Below are 22,654 nucleotides of genomic sequence, written 5' to 3'. Positions count from 1 at the left end.
TTAATTCACAAATATCTTTTGTTCTACAAGAGTTAAGCCGAAACTTTAATAGCCTCTTTAATTCTGTAACGCGATGCAAGGGATTTTCAACCTCTTTTATTTTGGAAGTAAATATTATTACAACATATTAAAAAGCAAAAATACGACCAAATACGAAATTGAAATACAAATAGGAAAATTATTAACGTCAATATTTTTTATGTAAATAGCGCAGTGAAGAAATTTTTCTTTAAAAAACAATTTAAATTAAGTAATGGTCATGTATGATATTTTGTTGACTGAAAATAAATACATAATACAAGAAATGTTTTTATTTTTAGTAGAATTAGAATAAAGATTTAAAAAACGATAAACTGAAAAGACACTATTAGAGAATTCTTTTATTTGAGAATCCATTTAAAGACAAACTTTGCAGATTAATTAATCTGAATAAGGGCAGATTCACATTGACAGTAAAATGCTCACCGTATTTCGTTAATTTACGCGTTTTCATTGCAATTCTTACGCAAATTCTCAATTACCTTATTACCTTACCTCATACTCGATCGCACTAGGTGAAAATAATTTAAGAAAATTGAAGAAGTAATACGAAAAATACGATACTATGAGCAAAAAAACTACGATTAATTTCTCGTTACAGTTTTTTTGTTCATCATTTATCGTATTTCCGTTTTATTTCTTTAATTTTCTTGTATTATTTTCACCTAGTGCCACCGAGTATGAGATGAGGTAATAAGGTAACTGAGAATTTGCGTAAGAATTGCAAAAAAATGCGTAAGTTAAGGAAATACGGTGAAGTTTTGACGGTGACGGTGAGCATTTTACTGTCAATGTGATTCTGCTCTAACTCCGATCCGAATAAGAAAGCAGTCACTGTACTTTTATGTGCTTTCTTAAATTAAATAATTTTTTAATTCTCTTGAAAACAAAACGAAAAATATGCTTCTTTTTTTGCTTACGTGACCCCACGTAACACCTTAATAACCAGCATAAAAGTTTAAAACAAAAATTGATATATTTTTTATCTTTGATCATAATAATCTTTTAAAAAAGAAAATTGGAATTTTTTGAGTGCAGTAGTACAAAGGAACACCAATCTGAATGATACGGTTATATTTCTTTATTCTTGCATTTTTTATACTATTCATAAAGTCCTCCGCCTGATATACAGAAAAAAAATATCATCCCTAATATCATTTCTTTCTTCGATTCGGTATTGTTATGTGTTACTATCTTGAGGATTTTTTTCTTAAGAAATACTCAATACCAACTGAATAGATTATGGTTTTTCAATTCAACAAAAGACATCAACAAAATGCGCAGATTAGTCCATTTAAATTCAATTAATAAATAATTGAAAGCAGAACTGTAAAGCCTTTGTATTGCAAAATGAGCAATTTGCTTTGAGATTTTTGCTCACTTTGAGTGTTTATTTCCTCTTCAAGCGAACTTACTATAAGGGTAATTGAATTAAATTCAGTTGATGAAAATATTTTAGTGTTTAATATTTAAGAGAAATTCCAAATTAATATTATTAATTAATGGAGCGGTTTTATTTTAAACAATTGAAATGGAAAAACGGACATACACTCCAAAACCGTAAAAGCAGTGGAGAAAGGTGAAACCCATAGTCAAGAGGGACAAATAAATAAATTGGCCAAATTGCAGTGAAATTGGAGATTGGTGTGGAAATATGGGTGGAGGCGTGAAATTATTGTGGCTAAATGGAGCACAACACACAAAATGTACCACAAGAATGAACCCATAACCGAAATTCCTTGGACATCCCGCAGAGTTTCAAAAGTCATTTAAGGTCTAATAACGATATTATTACACATACAAATGACACCGAGAATTCCTGGCAATATTTTTCAGTCGAAAAAAAAAACGACAGAATAAAACCAACACGGAATGCACAAAGGTGTGTCTCCCTGGTCAAGTAAGATAAATAGAAATTGTCTAACCAGAAAACGACTCAATGGCTTGGACATCAGAGAGAAATCTCCGTGGAGCACCATCTGCCACTTCCATTGAATTGACCTTCCTCCCTTTTTTTCTGGGCCATGCGCATCCCAAGGATGTGCAAGATAGTGTTTGCAGACATGCAGAGATTCCATTGTTGTGATATTCTCCAAGATAAAAGTCCAATTGCACCCTCACTTGGGGGTCGATTTTCGGGCATCATTTATGTTTGGGCTCCGGCAAATTGAGACAGCATTCGAGGAACCTGATGCGCGAGTCCTTTTTTCTGGACCACAAACAAACACCCAGGGATACTGATTTGGACACGAGCATCTACCATCTGCCTTGGTCATTTTGCAAAATACATAAAAAGAATTTCAATGCGACAGAACAACAATTAACATTTAAATTTTTATACGTATTAGAACTAGTGGTAAGCCTAGATCAGCTTATTGTAATTGAGATTGTTAAATAATTTCAGGTAAAATTAGTTGATTAGATCAGCAAATCGTAACTGACTTGACATCTAAATAAACCCTTCTTGTATATTCTGTATGTTTCTACAGCTTCACAAAAAATGCTGATAAAAATGTTGAACAAGTTACGACAATTGCTGATTCAAGCGACGAATTTGTGAAGTAAATGAAATTTTTCATTTAAACGATTTAAACCAAAATATTTAGGATTCTGGTGTACCCAAAGACAGATGATATAAATGTGAAATATTGATCAGAATGTGCGTTATAATTTTTCCAAAGTATAGTAATCATCAAAATCGATTAACCCCTTAAGAACGAGAGTGTAAAAAATTGGGGGTCAGAAAAAATCATTTGTTTTGACTTCTTGGAGCAAAACATAAATTTAGAAGGCCGTAGATTTTTTTGGGACACCAGTGTCCCTATCGTCCTTAAAGGGTTAAGCGAAAACGAAACAATTCAGATAATGTGATATGGAAATTCATTTTTCAATTGTAGCGCTCCTAGCACGAGCCCTACGAACTTTAAAGGTTCTGAACGTTATAGTCGTTATAGTATTTATGAGACCTTTCATTTGCACCCGTACTCATCAAATTCGGTCAAATATCACCGGAGATACAACGCCTTCAATTTCGTATTTTGTAATTTTTCTGCACAACATATCGTCGGCGTCGTTTCGTTCACTACATTCTTTCATTCACATTTGGCATTTTGAATTTCGTAAACGTTGACTCCGCATATTTTAGGTTCTATCAAAACTACAGGCAATCCGTGCTTCTTTTGAAAACCTCATATCCTGCATTACAACACTCTTAAAGATTCGGCAAATTAAGGGAAAGTGCTCTTCCTTCGAACGTTCATGTCTTCGAATAACGTGAATTTCTTTTATCTTTTCTAAAAGACTTACACATAATTAACACGTAATTATCAATAATTGATGGTCTGCTAACTAATATTAATAGAAATGTGTAAGTCTCTTGGGAAAAATAAAAGAAAATTCACATTATTCGAAGGCATGAACGTTCGAAGGGAGAGTACTTTCCCCTATAAATTTTGAGAAAAATTAGTTTCAATTTTACGCAGTTTGCAGCGTCACAAACCAAGGGGTGAACAAGTGACTTTCAGAGTGAATTGTGAGCGGCGATTGGCAAAATAGTCCCGATCTGGACCTAGAAATTGGCAGATCGGCACCATTTTTGGAAAGATCGACAGATCGGCACTTAAATGAACCGTGAGCGGCACAGTTATCTACCCCTTACCACAAACGGTGAATTTTTGAGCTTTTTCATCTGAAAGTGGTCACCGTGACACATCAATAAAAAAAAGGGTAAAATGAGAATTAGTACCGTTGATACAGCCCTGGCAGTTTTACAACTTTGACCCCTAATAGCTCGAGTCAGGGGTATTCGAGGCACTATAATGTTTCTCTGCTTGATAGATATAAAGTTCAGCTATACTATAACAAAATTTTAGCCCGATCCATGCCATAGACTCTGAATTAATTAACTTAAGATAATTGAAAAAAATTAAAAAGCGCCCCTAGTGGTGATTTTACGAACATCCGATATTAGAAAGAAATGTCGAAACTTTCATAAATCGCCCAAAATTATCAAATTAATCACTATAAGCAATCATTATAGTATTTCCTATATTTAAAGTATTATTTTTTATATTTGATAAAATTATAGTAAACAGCGATTAGGTCGGTCAATTTTTGAACTTTTACCCCTTATAGTTCGAGTCAGGGTGTTCGAAACACTTACGTTTTCTTTTTTATTTGACAGATGTAAAGTCCATCATACTGCAATATCAGCCCGATCCTTGCCGTATAATCGGAGTTAACTGACTTACAAAATTGAAAAATTTGAAAAGCGCCCCTAGCGGTGATTTTGCGAACATCCGATATTAAAAAGACGTGTAGCTTTTGTCGAGGTCTTCCAAAATTGTCCAAAATGATAAAATTTTGACATTAAAACTGAAACCTTTATTGATCCAACGTACCTAGTCTATGCACTATGCATATCTACGTCACATATTCGAATATTTCGCAAAATTAAACAGGTTTGTCGACTTTTATGTTTCATTTATTGATAATTAAAAAATAGAAGGCTGTCTATAGCCTCACGATTCGACAAATTTTGACAATTTTCGCGATAGTAAAAAATTTTATTGCAATTCGTAACATTTTGCAGAAATTTGACTCTCTGGGTGGGAATTTTCATCATGATGAGGCCATTATTTAATGGATATTTTTTTCACACGAATTGATGTGTCTCTGAGAGAGTGGATAATTGAAAAAGTGGCTCGAATGAAGGGGAAGATAAAAAAGCAGCATAGAAAAAGAAAAGTTATTCCCTTGAAGTGGTCATTTTTCAAATATTGAAATTGATTGATTTTTTCAACAATTCCTTGGCAGGTTATGAAAAATTAAAAGACGTTTAACAATTCCTTTCTGTCCAACTTTTTTTTAGCCACTTCGTCTATGTCTCTCTGAACTCTTTCCCATACTACTCTTTTTTTCTCAAATACCTCAACAATTTGTTTTTTTTTATTTTGTAATTTTAACTATATTGAAATATTAAACTGAAACTATGTACGTGAAATACTATAAAACATTCTGACTATGAGAGATCAATTAATTAATATCATATTTGAATGTTGGATAATTTTTTATCAATCACCGTGATTTGTTTTTAAAACGTGGTTGAGATTGTATTTTCGATTGGAGGGTAAAACAATCAAGAGATTGTTGGGGGACTTGTAGAAAAAAAAGGTATATGTGGTAATTTACTAAACAATTAATTAGGTGAAATAATTCGCGTAGCTAATTGAGAATTTGTAACTGCTTACTGGACAGTAAGTGCTAGAGATTAATTGCCACATGTTGGGATCGATGCAGTAGCCAGCCTCCTTTTGAAAACTAATCTTTTCCCATAAGTCTTTTACGAGAGAAACAACTTGTGTGCGCTAAGACGATCACAGGGTAAAAAATCATCCTCAATGTGATTAGTTTGGACTGGAGATTGGTGAGCAAAAAGAGTTCTGTATAGACAAAGTAAAAACAATTTATGACTTATTAGGCGGGATTCTTACAAAATCTCTCTTACTATAATTTCAAGACAATTTTTCATCGTCAGATCGGGCTTAAAGTTATCTGAAATATTTTTTAAGCTACCTTTAGGGGAAAGTGCTCAGTGTTCATGCCTTTGAATAATGTGAATTTCTTTTATTTTTCCCCAGTTTAATTTTTTTACACAATTATCACATATTTATTAATAATTGATAATAAGCTAACCAATATTAAATAGAAATGTGTAAGTCTCTTAGGAAAAATACAAGAAAATTCACATTATTATAATTCAAAAATGCATAACGCATGCCACATTTGTGTTTAAAAATTTATTCTTTAATTTATCATGAGCGGTATCTCCAGATTTTCGACTATTCTAAATTTTCACCTTCGATATTTTTGCGATGTCAGGTTTTTTTGTATCAACTACTAGCTCGTTTTGCTTCGACTACTAGCGTCTTAACGTCAGTCGCGGGCATATGCGTATTTCACATGAATTTTAGCTTTAAGTGTAAATGTATAGTTTTATTGCGTTTTTTTCAAGGAATTTAACTTGTTGTTTCTAGCCAGCTCTTTGCAAATTTTAATTTACTTGTTAGGGTATCTTAAAAGTTACAAAAGTCTCAAAAAAGGGCTTAAAATTGTCATGGAAAAATTAAGCTGACTTTACAAAATTTCGGTGTAGTTGCATGCAAGTGCCAACGTCTTAAGTTTGAAATGTAATACTAAAAAAAAATGTATTTTTTGTTATTTTTTAAGGAGTGTTACTTGAAACCTTGTAGATAGTTTATCGTCTTTTTACTAAAATAATTCCTTATACATTTCAAAATTAATAAAAATATAGACAGAGCTTTCGGTAAAATTTCGCCCACCTTGATTCTCATAGTTCTTCGCCGTTCTGGAATTCCTTCAAAGTCTTTTTCACAACATCTCGTTCGTATAACAGATATTTACATTATCTTTTGCATTGTATAATCTCTAGAGAATGTAACAAAAACTTTTTTTTTTTGAAATATGAGGAATAAAAGGAGTGGACGATATTGCAAGCTGGACGAAATTTCGTACAGTTACCCTGCGTATATCAAACAAATTCTATCTTACGTGACCCATAGCAGTGAGATTTAATTCTACACTAGTTGAACCACAGGACTTCAAATGGAAGTTATGGGTAAATTTCCCTATAATTCAAAATTTAAAAAAAGATATGGAAAATCTTAAGAAATTATTTTCAATGGAAATTCCCTATCATTTCATGTACACTAAAAAAATATTTTGTAAAATTGTACTGGAGCTTACGAAATGCTCGTAAATCGTATAGCCCACAAACAACTTCGTAAAGGTTTGTACTCTTTTACAAACAATGTTCTTGATGGAATCGATTGGACCGGTCCCTCAAATAAAATTAGATAATACTTAGTCCAATTTTGGTGATATACCATTTCGGCATTCGCCATTTGGAATTAAGCTAAATTTCGAATAGTTTGCAACTTCGGACATTTATTTTGTTTGTCAAAATTTTATAATTTTCCTTTGTATCACTTTCTTGAGGTTGTCCAATGCCAAAAGATAAAAAAGCGTCGCTTATACGAATGAGTTTCGAAAAGGCAAGGGGTAAGGGACTTCAAAAAAGTTGATGTCCGATATTGCACACAAAGCAATAACTATGCTTAAAAAAAACAAAGTCGATAAATACTTAGAAGGTTCATATCACTCTTATGTGAAAAGGAGAAACAAAAGATTTCAATTGGTAGTCAAAATACATACATTTAAAACTCAGAACTTTCGGCTTCATGTGCAAACTCTCCGAAACTTGGCTCAGTTTCCCTATTTAGATTTCAGTACGAAAACTTCATTGATTTACAATTCGGATTAAAAATTTCCTTTTATAATTTCTCTGAACCGTAGCCGAATCGACCTTTCTGGCATTGAGGGGTAACTTTCATTATGAATCTGCCCTACCACAAGGTAACCTAGGCCTACTGTTGGCTTTATTTACATTGGAGTAGCTTTTACAAAGCAACCGAGACATGAAGAAGTTGGGAGTAGAAAAAAAAAGAGAAAAGTTTAAAGATGGTAAAAGGTTAAAGCACAAATTGAAAGAATGTAAAAGAAATATTTGTGATGTGAGAGGGCAAAAGAATAATGGATTGTGTTCATCAAATGTTGGAATAATTAATAACTGGTGTGCACATATTTGACTTTCGAAGCACTAAATAAAATATTGTGGGGCAATTGGTGGACCTGAAGGAGGCGAAGAAGAAGCCAAACAACCCATCAAATGACGAGAGGGATTATTTATTGTATACTAATTCATTACACTTGGTAGAGGCGCAGTTTTGATGGGGATCCGAGACAAAAAGTTGTGCGAGTAAATAAATCCAGAAGCTCTCGGAGGAGAGAGATTAAAATGATCCAAAGGATGGGGAACAATGAATCAAAAACCTCTCTATTCCGGATTAAACCACAAAGTATTCTGTTCAGCAGAGATACTTCAACAAAAGACTAGGACACCTTTGTCGCTTCACATCCGAATAAGTAAGATTAGGTTTATCACTAATCCAAGAGGAAATATCCCAAATATTTAGACATTCAATGGGATCAGAAAAAAAACGTTTATAATCTCCCAAGTACCAGTACACAATGTTTACGGGTAGTTAGAGATCCCAAGATGACTTTAAGAGCTATGAACATTGCACAATATGGGAATCCAGAAGGCGAAGGTGTTTGTTGGGATTTAAGAAGGAGATAACAGTGCGATTAAAATTAAATTAAATCCACCACCTGACAAATGGAAATATTCACATTTCAATCACACATTCCAAATACATCTCTGCTGGACATGTTTACATCGGACAACCGCTGCGCACAAGAAAGATGGAGTTATTTATAAAAGAGAGTATAGAGTACAAAAAAACTCGATACGTGGCTCTTCGAAGCCACTGATGTAATTTATGGACACCAAATTCAAATCGAATTCAAACCAATTCTTCAACGCGTTTTTGATTTGTGATACTCATCATCGTCTCCCTCAAATACATACACATATCAATAAAGTTCTTCTGCTCAATTTATACCAATCGGGATGGTCTTTGGTAACCCGAAAAAGACTACCCTCTGATTTGCAGCATTATACTTTTCATTAATCGTTACAATTTGAGGATTGAAAAATAAAATCCTTTGATATTCAATTGAACTGTGTCTAAAATAGGTTTCAGACTAGAGCTCAACCCCATTCCCGAAATAACAACCAATTTTAGTGATTTTGAAAAATGTAATGGATTATTTTACCTTAATCTTAAATTCTAACTCAAAATTTCAAATATGATTCATATGGTTGAAGCTCTGATCTGAAAATCATAAACACTATACACGTACAGCATATATGGCTTGGATTCAATTTTTACATTAAATTTTACGATCAGGAAAAATGTAAAAAAAATCTTAAACAATCAAAATTTAATTTTGATTATTGTAATTCAAATTTCAACATATTACTATACCTAGGGGAAACTGGGGCACCTCCAAACACGGGGTACCATCCAACACTAATTTTTATTTCTTAACTACTTGGACTATCTCGACCATTCCTTCAGTGGACAAGCATCTCCTAAAATGCCTATAAATTTCTATAACTCTTGTCTTCTCAAGTCGAATATCATATTAAAAAATCGCAGTGTTTGGTGGTACCCCATGTTTGGTGTTGACCCAGTTTCCCCTACTTCAAAGTTAACGTTCCCATTAAAGGTGGTACTTGTCAGTTGTCCAAGTTCACTTCATCCTACACAAAGAAAACTCTATTAACTCTAATAAAAAAAGCATTTTAAATAAAAATTATCGTAAGTTCCATTAATTATTTAATAAAAATTAAAATAAAAAATAAAAATTATTTAAGTAACTCATTAAAAAATTATCAGTATTTCTTATAACCTTTTTTTATAAATACACAAAAGCAGTCTGGATAATGCGGAGTTAAATCATTATAATTAAATATTTACACGAAAACAAACCAATGTACCCGAGTCTTCTCTACTGCTTTGATTATTTTGAACCAAAAGTATCGTCTTCAAAGTTAATTGTAAAGGAATATAAAGCTGAATTGAAAATTTCGTCGCCTGAAAAGTTTTCAAAAGAAAATTACGACAAATGCTGATTAAACCGACAAAATTTCAAGAGAAATCAAGGATAGAGCAAATTTGATCGTCAAATTCACACTATTGCCGTAAGAAAGATTGGGTTGGGATATTTCTCAAAAAACATATATTTATCGTAATTCTCGGATAAATAAGTAGGAGAAAATAAGGTACTTTCCAGTACGAATACTATGCAATGTATGCAATAATCTAGAAATTATCTTATATATTTTTGAATTACCAATACTCAAAAGAAACTAATCGGACTGAATAACTTTAAATATAAGCTGTATTCGTTTAATAATTGGTTTTGAATAAAAGTTCAGTTGCGCAAACTGCCCTGTCCTCCCCTAAAAGGTATATTCTATGAAAATTTTAAAACAGTAACAAAAATGTTCGTAAAATTTCATTATTTATTCGTGAAATATTGTCAAACAAAAATATATGTACAAATGTTTGTAAAAGAACAAAAATTCTTCGTAAAGTAATTACGAATAATGTGCAAAGGTTTTCGAACTTTTTAATGGTTTATACGATTTACGAGCATTTCGTAAGTCCTTTGTAGGAATTCACAAACATTTATGAACAATTTTTCGAAATATTTTTTCTATGTATGGGAGAGCCGTCATGTTTGAAACATTAATTTTTGTTTTGAATTTAAGGCTTCCCAAACAAAGAAAATTATCTTGAAAATTTGTATAGCGCTTATTATACTCACTACTGGAATAAACTTTATTAAAATAACTCGACAAAGCCCTAAAAACATCCAAGTTTTCTTGGAGAAGGTAAAATATGTAATCTTACTTTTTCTTTGGAGTACGTCTTGAGCATTTTTTCGCACAATTAGCATTCTTGGAGAATATTTATTGACATTAAGTATTTAGGGGAGACCGGGGTAGAATTAGCCACGAAATGAAATTTTTGATAGCGTATAATTTGTACAAAGAATGTTTGTATGAGGCTGATAAATATTTCAATGAATAGTAAGGGAAGTATATATTTAGAATAAAGAGTGGTTTCCTCAATATTCCTTCGAAGTATACTATAAGATACCCAAAGATACCACTACCTAATAGTATACATAGCTAATTCTACCCCAGTCTCCCCTATGGATCGTTCCTGAAGTTTTACTTCATGAATGATCTCTTCCTAATATTGTTCTTTAACTTTCTACAGCATTCTCCACAAAGTGGTTTTTACATTTTCCCTTTCAACCTCGTGTATGCTCTTAACACCAAGCAGAACTTTTCCATTGCTGTTTTATTGTTTGAAAATGTTTTATGTTTCATTTCATTTTCGTTTTTCTGGACCCTTTTCATATGAATCTTCATGTTTGGAATCAAAAATAACGCTCAAAACACTAATGCTAATGAATTTTGTGATACTTGACTGTTAAAGGTTATGTTGTGACGGACGCGCCATCTATAGAGTCGCATTGAAATTTTGCGTTTCAATCAACAATTTTTATATGTCTCAAACATCATTTCGTGCAGTTTTGTTATTGATAACGTTTAAATAAAAAATCATAAAGGATAATTCGATCACTCAGAATAAGAAACTCGCAGTAGGGGAAAGTGCCCATGCTTGATACCATTGGAAGCTTCGTAATGACTAAATTTTTCCTATGTTTCTCAATAAACGTGACTCCGCAATATATTTTTAAAACTGGCCACTTTCCCATAGTTTTTAAAACATGCTTGCGAAGAGTCACATATATTTTGTAAAACATAGAAAATTTAGTCATTACGAAGCTTCCAATGGTATCAAGAATGGGCACTTTCCCCTATGCAAATTTTACAGGAGAGCGATTTGAAGCTGAGATTTTACATGCAGAGTATAGGATTTTTTAGATTTAAAATTTCTATATCTTTGAAAATAATTATCTTTCAAATATAATATTCACAGGGAAGGTAGAGGGTATAAAGAAGTATCCAAAAAGCGAATAAAACGATTTATGTAAAAAATCGAGTTGTTCGATTTAGACAGAAAGACAAAAAAAGTGACACCAAAAACATACTATTTTCATCCATTTTTAAAGAATAGCGTCTTAAACATGCCGGCTCTGCCCTATACGGAATGGTAATATTACATTACTGATTAGTTGTGCGACTTCGAAATATTTTGAAAATAGTAACATTTGAATAAATCGGATTTTATGTTTTTGAGTCCTCATATCGTTATACGAGATTCAAAACTAAGGCCTAGCCATATGGCTTAACTCCTTTAATTTCTTATCAATCACGACTTTTTGGAAAAATTTAACTTAAGATTGGATTATTAAAGATAAATGACCTATTAGGTTCCCAAAAACCAATACAATTGCTATCTATTTCACTGAGAGAAATCCGGAAAAGTTAAAATAACATTCCGGAAATTTTAATTTTACCCTGCAGTATTGATCCAAAATCGGTGTAAATATTGCCCTTTTTGGGTGTATTGAGGGTTAAAGTTACCCTTTTTCATGTTAATTTTACCCTTAAAAAGGTGTAAAAATAACATTAAAAAATGTGATATATTTTTACACCTAAAAAGTGTTTAAGTTATGAGGAAAAAAAGTTAATCGCACCCTCTTTTTATCTCAGTGTTCGGATTTTGAGACCGTAAGAATCTGGACTAAATCTTGAGTCTGAAGACCGCTTTACTTACTGGCTTCAAAGGTCGTTTGCAGGATAACTCAGTCGATTCAGATAATCAATTTATCAATTTTTTGAAGTAAATAAATAATTTTAAATTTATTATAATAAAATTTGATGATTTTTTAACCTTGCATAACACTATAAAACTATTATTTTTCATTTTTTCATACTCAAATTGTTTTTCGTAAAGAAAATATCCACTGACAATAATTTATATGTATAATATTTTTTCTCAATTCTCTGCAACTTCTAGCAATATATCCTCCAGAGAAAAAGAAGTTTCTCTCTACGGAAAGGCCAAGAAGTCAAGGAGAGTGGTGAAAAAAAAGGCCAAGAGTTTCACTAATGTTCAGTTGTAAATTATTTAGGTTTTTGTGTGCAAGCAGAAATATGTTGGTTGAGATGCAAAAAAAAATATGTTGGTTGGTCATAAAGACATAAAGCAAAAGTCAAAAAGGATACTGTAAAGCAATTGACTTTTCATACTCAATTTGACTGCCTATTTTTGCTAAGAATTCCCCTGACCAGTTTTTAAAAGTCTCCCGGACTTTGAATTCTTGGGAATTATGGAGTTACAAAGTTGATGAAAATTATTTTAGAAATACTGTTGCAATTCATGACGGCCTTTCAATGAAGTTTATAAACGGTGATTGAACCAGATGATTTATTCACATCTTGATTTAAAAATACAATCCAGTTCTACCAGGGGACAATTTAGCTCCAACGTCCAAGAGTTTAGTTGACAAAGACACTTCATTGATGTCTGTTGATTTTATTTAGTGACCAACTTCGTGAGAAAGGTTTTTCTTGGGAGATTTGTGACCACAGTGGATTACACGTTGATTTAGTGTCTTTTAGTGAATTATTTCTCACGATTTCTTGTAGAATTTTGATGTTTTTGGTTTGTGAGAAGGAAAATCCAGAGGATTGCAATATAATTTGGGTATGATTGTGGGTTATTTTATTGCGTGTTTGTTTAGGATTTAAAGGGTATAAGGGGTATAGGTATAATAAAGTGAAAATTTTCTTCGAATATGATGATCTCGGTGAAAATATTGTTTTCTTTTGGGACTCTGTCGTCCTAATGATGTTATTCTTGTCCCTTAAAATCCCACGTCATAAAGATCGGTTTGAGGAAAGACTTGCGTTTTGGGGGCAATAAGTCACTGAGGGAGTTTGAGGATTAGTAAGTTTTACAGCTTCAATGAGTTGTGAGAGGGATTAAAAAGTCAATTGGCTATCATGTGTCCATAGAGGAGGATAATTGTATTCAGTGACCAGCAGGAGGGCAAGGTACGCCAGGCAGGTTATCTGGCAAAAATTTCTGGGTTACAAATCCGCAGAAATATAGACCTCTATACGGCAGTGGTGTAGATCCTCAACTGATACCCCTGCATCCCTAAATTCAAAGGAATAATCGTGTACCAGGAGCTATGTTTGATGCAAGTAAAGGGGAGATTACCAAGCTTCCAATCGGCAACGGAAGCTGTGGGCGCCGCCCTGGTGGGAGTGCGAATGATTCAGGAGAATCTCGTGTTGGTGAGTTTCCGACACCAACCATAGCACTTCTTGTGTCGCCGCGCCCATTGGTGTGATGCGCAGTTGGGTACCTCTTGTCGAATCACCAGGCTTGCTGTGTTTCTGGATCAAGAGCACATGAGGATGCCCACTTGGAATTTTTCACCCCATCGCGAAGACCTTTTCTCTTCCACATAGGCCATCCATTTGGGGAATTGTGTACTCCATTGAGAGGAGCACACCACTTACCACTTCCAGGGAGTTCATTTTGATTGCCAACATACGCCACCAGATGGGTTCTCTATAGTGCGTATTTTTGTGCAAAAGTGTGTACAATTTTTTTTTATTTAACCATTTCTCATCGATATCTTTCTCTATCACTTCTTATGCTGTACCATCTATCTTGCTCTCTCGTAAGCATAAAATTTATACCGTTTCACTCCCACAGAACATCATCAGGTAACCCTATTGCATTGAGTAAAAGCTGAAACGGAGGGAACATGAGGAATTGAGAGTGAGATGACTATCTTTCTATGGTCCGCCCATCGCGGTGTGTTCAATTCACAGAGTTGAGTTGCTGGTTGCCTTGGCGCTGTGAGCTCACTATGGGACATGGTTTCCTGTAGTGAGGTCAAATCTTGATAGAATTTGAGACTTTAGTCCCGCTGCGATTGTCGTATTGGAAGCATGTTGCTGCTGTTTCTCAAGGAACGCTAAACGGCGCGAAATTTGTGTTTTTTTCCCGAAATATAAGACATTTTATTTTTTGATATTAATTTTTTTTTTAAAGTGAGATCTATCAATAGGTTCTTGGAGTGTTTTATCACACCTGAAGTGTATTTCTTCAATCAGAGTGATTTTAAATTTAAGAAGACAGTGGTAGGGTTTCAGTAGTTCCTTTCAAGCCAAGGATTAGCAACTATGACTTGATAGTTTGACTTGATAGTTTGACTTGAATCAATGAATCATAGAGCAAAAGAATAGTGTTTAGTATGGTAATTTCCAGGAAGTGTGAGGTTTAATCTTGGATTATAAGAATAAGGAGACTGAAGTGATAAATAGGACTGGATGATAGTGTAGTGTTGAAGGATGATGATGAATGCATTTATGGACACGGGAGCGTCGGCTCATCATCTGGCCACTTATGGATTGAAGATGTCACCAACGGGATTGGGTCAGGAGGCAGCTGTGTCTGCCGCCGGGATGGCTGGTGCACCTCCCATGAATGATATGTCCTCATCGGCATCCACGCAGCATCCCTATCAGAATACAGCAACAGCTGGATATCCGCCCCATCATCCGGCGGCTACTCACATGAGCCACCTCAATACCCAGAACAGTCTCTATCCCAGGGATTTCCTCCTGCGTCGTGACAATGAGTACATCCCACCAACGGGTGCAAGTCAATCAGCTGCAGATCCCTCATCAATGCTCTTTCCCTCCATCCACCACCCACATCCCTCGATGCATGACAATCTAAATCACCATTCTGTGGGGCAGCATCACTTCCACCAACACCAAATGAGGATGGGCATTGCGCCAGATTACTCACATCCAGCTTACCATCATCCGCACCAGGGAAACTTCCCGTCGGTGCACCATCATAACCTGGCCAATTTACCCATGAATGCCGCCCAACCGGGTGCCTTTATTCGCTATATGCGTCACCACCAGCCATCGGCCATCAAGCAGGAGATGCAGTGTCTCTGGGTAGACCCTGACGCTCCCATGCTCCATCAGACCACAGCTCCGCCAGGAGGCAGGAAGACCTGTGGCAAAACCTTCAATTCGATGCAGGACATCGTTACCCATCTCACGGTGGAGCACGTTGGAGGGCCAGAGTGTACCACTCATGCCTGCTTCTGGATGGGATGCACTCGCAATGGGCGACCCTTCAAGGCCAAGTACAAACTTGTTAATCACATCCGTGTCCATACTGGCGAGAAACCCTTCCCCTGCCCATACCATGGATGCGGGAAGGTATTCGCACGGTCCGAGAACCTCAAGATTCACAAACGAACACACACTGGTAAGTCTTATACCCCTTATATCTTATCGACCTTATCATACCCCTGAAATCTCAAGTTGATCATCATTCCCAAGACCCAAATAATTATTCATTTATTGATGACTCTCTGAGGGTACATCTCGGGTACATCATTCAAAATGTTTCGATGCTTCGAAGTGAGAATGAGAAATTGTCTTTTGGTTCCTGGAAAGGATCTGAGCAACATCTGTCTTGTACCGATACTTTATTTCTCTCTCACATTATCTTTCATTGGTCATCCCGACGGTTAGCAAATCTCGGACATATTCGAATCTCATTTATATTCCATTGGCTGTGTACCATATTAAAGAATAACCCATCAATCCTTGGAATTTAGGGTGCGGTATTGGACCCATAAAGCTCCAAGGGTCGATTCGGGTTGGTGTTTTATTGCTGACGAATATCTATTGCCATCAATTTTCTCCCCAGAATAGTTGAATTCGGTAGGGGAGACTGGGGCAAATAGTCACAATACGGATACTTTATTTTTTACAAGTTACTCGATCGTCCCAGAAATTTCTAATTAGCGCGTTTTATAGGAAATTTACCGCTCTACAACTTTGCGAAAATCAATTTCCTCTATTTTGTAAAGACTTAGGGTAAGTGTGCCAAATTCCGGTCAGCTTGCAATTTCAGCCACCTTTTTTGTTCCTCGATTTTCCATTAACTTTTAGATTTTACGTACTCTAGAGATTATACAATGCAAAAGAATAACAAAAAATGTAGCTTCGACAAACGAGATGACGTGAAAAAGGCATTGGAAGAATTCCCGAAGGGCAAAGAACTATGAGAATGAAGGTGGCCGAAATAGGGCACCAAAGCTATGTCTATATTTTTATTCATTTTAAAATGTATTAAGAATGATTTTAGAATAAATAAAGACGATAAACTCTTTACAAGGTTCCAAGCAACACTCTTTTAGAAGAAAGAATAAAAAAAATCAATTTGTATTTAAAATATTACATTTCAAACTTGAGACTTTAACACTTGCATGCAACTATGCCGAAATTTGGCACACTTACCCTACATTTATCGAGCCGTTTTCTAAAAGATAATTTTGTGATCATTCTCAAAAATGCTGGGGCAAATAGTACCAGGCACGGGGTGTTATCACATTTTGATCCGCTTTATTATGGGCTTCTGTAAATTAAAAAAAAACTACCTAGATGACATATTTTCATAGGAAATTTATTTCTCTACACCTTTGTAAAACACCGTTTTCTCTATCTGAACGAGAAAAGCGCTTTTCAAGGTATTTTAGAGAAAAAAAAAACACAAGAGACTGCAAATCGTTTGACCAATGAAAACTACAAGTGGCGAGACATGGCAATGATGTTTCTTTACGCTGTGAGACATTAGAAATTCCTTCGGTTTTTGTTACTTTTTACCCCAAGTGGTCATGTTTGATTAAAGGATATCTGGAAAAATTGTAAAATTCTAAAATAGATAGCGGCTTTGTGTTCAAAGAATTCAAATAATTTAAGAAATAATCACCAGAGCATAAATTTTGAATAATAAATAGGTAATAATTGATATCTTCTACAAGAAAAATATTTGAAAATAGGGCTAAAATTTTGACATTTTTTATTTTCTGAAATCCATGTTAAAATCCTAAGAAACTTACGACATTGAAGGTCCATGGAGGCTATCTATGGAAAAAATTCTAAGTCGCTATCTTTTTTATCTTGGAAGATATTGAATTTTGAAATTTCACTGAGAGAAATCCGAAAAAGTTAAAATAACATTCCGGAAATGTTAATTTTACCCTGCAGTATTGATCCGAAATCGGTGTAAATATTATGCTTCTTAGGTGTATTGGGGGTTAAAGTTACCCTTTTTTCATGTTGATTTTACCCTCAAAAGGTGTAAAATTAACATTAAAAAATGTTGGTATATTTTTACACCTAAAAAGTGTTAAAGTTATGAGGAAAAAAAGTTAATCGCACCCTCTTTTTTTTCTCAGTGTTTCGATTTGTGACTTTTTGCCCCAGTCTCCCCTATTGAGGGTCACTATGGAGCATGGGGGCGTATGAAACAGTTCAAAGTGCACTGGTCATATCCTAAGAAAGGAGACTTGATCCGAATTCTCAATATTGTGACTTTCTCCTCATTCAATTTATCTCTGTTTGTCCTTAGTCCTGGAGGGAATCCCCTTTGAGATGTTTACTTACATACTTCACACTTATTAAATCATTTGAAGGGATTCATCATACAATTTTATTCTCGTTCCACACTCATTTATCGAGGTGATTGCCAATTGATCTTGAGGCTTTTATGTCTCCAGAGAGTCCTTTTCTCCCCGAAAAAAAATAAAGAAGAAACTTTGAAGGAGAAACTCTTGACGATGAAAAATGAAACTGATGTCGAAGGATCTCTTAGAGAGATTCCATACACACAATACCTCAACCCAGGATGATGGTGAGGAGTGAGACGAAGAGGAAAAATTGCCAGGAGAGTCCTTTTAAAAATCTATTGTTTGCATCATAAATTTCGTCCTTTTTTTCTCGTTCAACTTCTTTCGTGGTATTCCTCGTACATTGTTCATCGTTTTTCATCATTTTCTAACACACTTCTCACTCTATCCTTTTGGGAATCCTTAGGCATTAGAAAAAAATCCTCCTAGGAGAAAGAGATGGGATAACAAGGCTCATTGTTCCCGGAAAATATTTGGTACTTCTTTTTTTTTCGAAACTTCCAACATGGTATTCCTATTTTTTGGAAGTTTCAGCGATGGCAATGGGTGTTGGAGCGAAAGGACGCAAAATTTACGATTTCACAAGAAGTTGAAGGAGTCAAACAAAAACTCTTGACTTTTGTGCTCCCATTCTTACAATAAAAAAAAAATATTGTGCGACATGCTGGAAAAGGAGAACTGGATCACTCGCGAAAAAACTGACAAAAATGCAATCATCTTCCTGCTGTGAGATGTAAATTTTAATTACTTCCGACTCATTTGATTGCTCCTGGGTGATTTCTCATGTCTCTGCTTTGTTCCCGAAGCATGTGATCTTTTGACGCCCCAAGCGAGATTTTTCCTCTGGCCCGGGCATACTCTGGCTCCCTCTAAATCACTCCTGGGAGGGTGTCAAAATGTGAAATTGGAACCAATTCTGGCCGTATCCTCCAACACGCCCTATGACACGTTCTTTTCATATGAATTCCAAAACAGACGATGATGTGTAAAGGATACGCCTTGTTCGCGAATAAAAGATCCATAACCGAATTTGAGGGTTGGGATAGTGCGGTGAGGGCATATGAGTGAAAAAATTATGATGTTAACCTTCTGATATCTGTGACCGCCTTCTCGAAAATTACCTCGAAAATACTGGGTTATTGTGGTACGAAAAGGAGTAAATGGGAGAATCCGAAGAAATTGAATGCGTGTTTTCAATCTCCCAAGGAATAGGATTGAATGTGTGATATGTAGGCGGGTTTTTGGGGTGCAAAATTATCCAAATATCGCGCTAAAGAAATTATCAAAGATGAGTATGAGGATGATCGTGTGAGAGATAAAGTGGGCATTAGGATCCCTCAGGGCGATGGGCAATTACTCGCGAAAATTGTTTTCTTTAGCCATGGTGCAACATTCAGTAGCACTCGAAGAGGCGAGGCCTTTTGTTTATTTTCACCATCTTGATGAGATGCAGAAATTATGCTAAATTTATGACTCAAACTTAGAGTTGAAAGTCTTCTTAAGTTTTATAGACTAGAGATCAGACTTCTCTGTTACTGACTTTTAATGGCATAAGTTATAAAGTTAACAAATTCAAGTACGAATTATTCTGCTACCAAAATACATTAACCCATTTGAGCCATGTATAAGAACTATTGGAGATTGAATGTACATATTTTGGAATTAATTCCTTACAGATTACTAGAGAGCGCGAGAGACGCTATTAAAAAACGCATCTTAACGGTCACTGAATTTAAATCCTTTACATTAAACCATTACAAATCCATTTTATTTATATAGTGTAGCTGTCTAAGATAAGAATATGTCACCCAGAATTCAAATTAGAAGAGAGAATGAAGGAAATTATTATCAAAATCGATGCAATGTTAAACATTCCGTCCGTAACTTCGGTCGCAAACTGCAAAATTCTGTCGAGTTGGTTTTTCCACGTCATTCCAGGACTAACGGAACTAAAACACTTTTCCTGGAAGCAATTGGGATATTAATTTGCAGAAATATATTACTAGAAATACTTTAAATAATTTCAATTTGGAAATTGAGACCGTCGGAATCTGTCTGATATTATTCCGTTTTAGTTGAAAGGACAGAAGTAAATTACAATATTAACAGAAAAATACTTTTCCGAAAAAGATTAGTTGTCTTTGATTACAACTTTTTATTACAAAATTTTAAAATAAATGATAAAGCTACAAAAATAAGGTCCTCGAAATATTTAAGGGGGGACCCTGTACCTTGAATAACAAGATCCAAAAAATTGATTTTTTTATAAGTGCTTAAATCGATAGATAGGGTAAGTGTGCCAAATTCCGGCATAGTTGCATGCAAGCGTCAAAGTCTCAAGTTTGAAATGTAATATTTTAAATACCATTAGATTTTTTTATTCTTTCCTTTCTAAGAGTGTTTCTTGTAACTTTGTAAAGAGTTTACCGTCTTTATTTACTCTAAAATCATTCTTAATACATTTTAAAATGAATAAAAATATAGACATAGCATTGGTGCCCTATTTCGGCCACCTTTATTCTCATAGTTCTTTGACTTTCGGGAATTCTTCCAATATCTTTTTCACGTCATCTCGTTTGTCGAAGCTACATTTTTTTTATTCTTTTGCATCGTATAACCTCTAAAGTACATAAAATCTAAAAGTTCATGGAAATTCGAGGAACAAAAAAGGTGGCCGAAATTGCAAGCTGGCCGGAATTTGGCACCCTTACCCTACCTCTGAAACTTGTGCTATATAAATTTCCATCTCTTCTGCTTGGTTACTGGAAAGCGTCATCTTAAATCATTTCTTTTGAAAACTCAATTTTTGAAATTGACATTTTCTTAAAATATTGCACACTTCGTTTAGAAAGAATTGTTTAGTATTTTAAAGAAAGATTTGATCACAAATTATTCTAGAAGACGAAAAGCGGTGTCAAATATATCGAAAAATCTATTTTTTGTGTAATTGTTTCCCAAAATTCCACATTTTAAAATTATTTGTTCAACTATGAGCTCTACTCATTTGCTAACAGAATATATTTGGTTTTTCTACTTCAAAAAATCGATTTATGATTAATCCACTGTGCGACACGTTGTGGGTGTCTTTGACGAGAGTGCCAAAACTTGTTAGAGGGTCATTTAAGGACCTCAAATCTGCAATCCGTTTGTCCGGGTCACCTCTAGATTTTTTTGAAAAAGCATTTTTAGTTTTTTGATGTTTTATAAAATTCAAAAATTCATATCTCCGGTTCTAATTATCCGGTGATAGTCACATAAAGCTAAACTGACGCGTAATTTCATTCTCTATAACTCTTGTGAACATATCAAGCATCTACGATGAAAATGAAGTATATTTTTTAAAGATTTTTTGAAAAAGGGCACCTAAAATGGAGCATTTTTCTGTGTGTTTTTCCAACTTCTAGTAATTTTCCCACTTTAATAGAGCATTTTATATGTCAAATAACTATGCCTAAAAGTTAGAGAATTTAATATTCTTTCATATCTTTTTGGTTTAAATTTTCTATCCTAATTCGTTTATTCACAATAATTTATTGAAAATAAAATACATTATTATAAAAATAAAATCTCTTGTTATATATAATTATTTGGTATCTTTGTCTAACCTACTGAAGAGCATTCTCTTTTGCACTCTCACTTACACATTTCATATAAAAAGAGGTGCAGTGAAAAAAAGAGACGTATATAGAAATAGAGAGAGAAGAATAGCTGTTATGAGTGCCAAAAAACTATTCTTCTCTCTTTATTTTTATATACGTCTCTTTTTTTCATTTCACTTCTTTTTATATGAAATGTGTAAGTGAGAGTGCAAAAGAGAATGCTCTTCAGTAGGTTAGACAAAGATACCAAATAATTATATATAATAAGAGATTTTATTTTTATAATAATGCATTTTATTTTCAATAAATTATTGTGAATAAACGAATTAGGATAGAAAATTTAAACCAAAAAGATATGAAAGAATATTAAATTCTCTAACTTTTAGGCATAGTTATTTGACATATAAAATGCTCTATTAAAGTGGGAAAATTACTAGAAGTTGGAAAAAACACAGAAAAATGCACCATTTTAGGTGCCCTTTTTCAAAAAATCTTTAAAAAATATACTTCATTTTCATCGTAGATGCTTGATATGTTCACAAGAGTTATAGAGAATGAAATTACGCGTCAGTTTAGCTTTATGTGACTATCACCGGATAATTAGAACCGGAGATATGAATTTTTGAATTTTATAAAACATCAAAAAACTAAATATGCTTTTTCAAAAAAATCTAGAGGTGACCCGGACAAACGGATTGCAGATTTGAGGTCCTTAAATGACCCTCTAACAAGTTTTGGCACTCTCGTCAAAGACACCCACAAAAAGGTAAATTTTGTCGCACCGTGTCGTGTCTACCGCAAACACAGTTTTTCAACGAGGTCTTCAAAAATCAAGTTCCAATAGTTAAATTTTTAAAATTTTAAAATGAAAATTTCAGAAAATATTCTTTAAATATGCTATTTGAAGATACATATAACTCCTTTATATTTCCTCAGAAGCTTCGACGGGGTAATTTATAAATAGCCCCTAATAAAAAAGCTTCCAAAATAGTTCCACATATGTACAAGGCTCTAACGAAGAA

The 22,654-nt window shown here is 34.2% G+C and overlaps 1 protein-coding gene across 4 annotated transcripts in view; it reads left to right on the top strand.

The window, feature by feature from the left end:
• The first annotated feature begins 13,013 nt into the window (after positions 1 to 13,013).
• Positions 13,014 to 22,654, top strand: part of LOC129799262 (pair-rule protein odd-paired) — a 60,253-nt gene continuing 50,612 nt past the window's right edge. Inside the window, exons 1-2 of one of the 4 annotated variants that reach the window (XM_055842989.1) lie at positions 13,014 to 13,217; positions 14,599 to 15,821. In XM_055842989.1, the coding sequence (XP_055698964.1) occupies positions 14,882 to 15,821 (940 nt within the window). In that variant the 5' untranslated portion in view covers positions 13,014 to 13,217; positions 14,599 to 14,881. Of the gene's footprint in view, positions 13,218 to 14,240; positions 15,822 to 22,654 lie in introns of all 4 variants that reach the window. The other 3 variants (XM_055842991.1, XM_055842990.1, XM_055842988.1) reach the window with 3 other exon arrangements.

Source organism: Phlebotomus papatasi, chromosome 1, assembly GCF_024763615.1.
Source record: "Phlebotomus papatasi isolate M1 chromosome 1, Ppap_2.1, whole genome shotgun sequence".
Classification (NCBI taxonomy): Eukaryota; Metazoa; Arthropoda; class Insecta; order Diptera; family Psychodidae; genus Phlebotomus; species Phlebotomus papatasi.
This window is presented reverse-complemented; position numbering and strand designations above follow the sequence as displayed.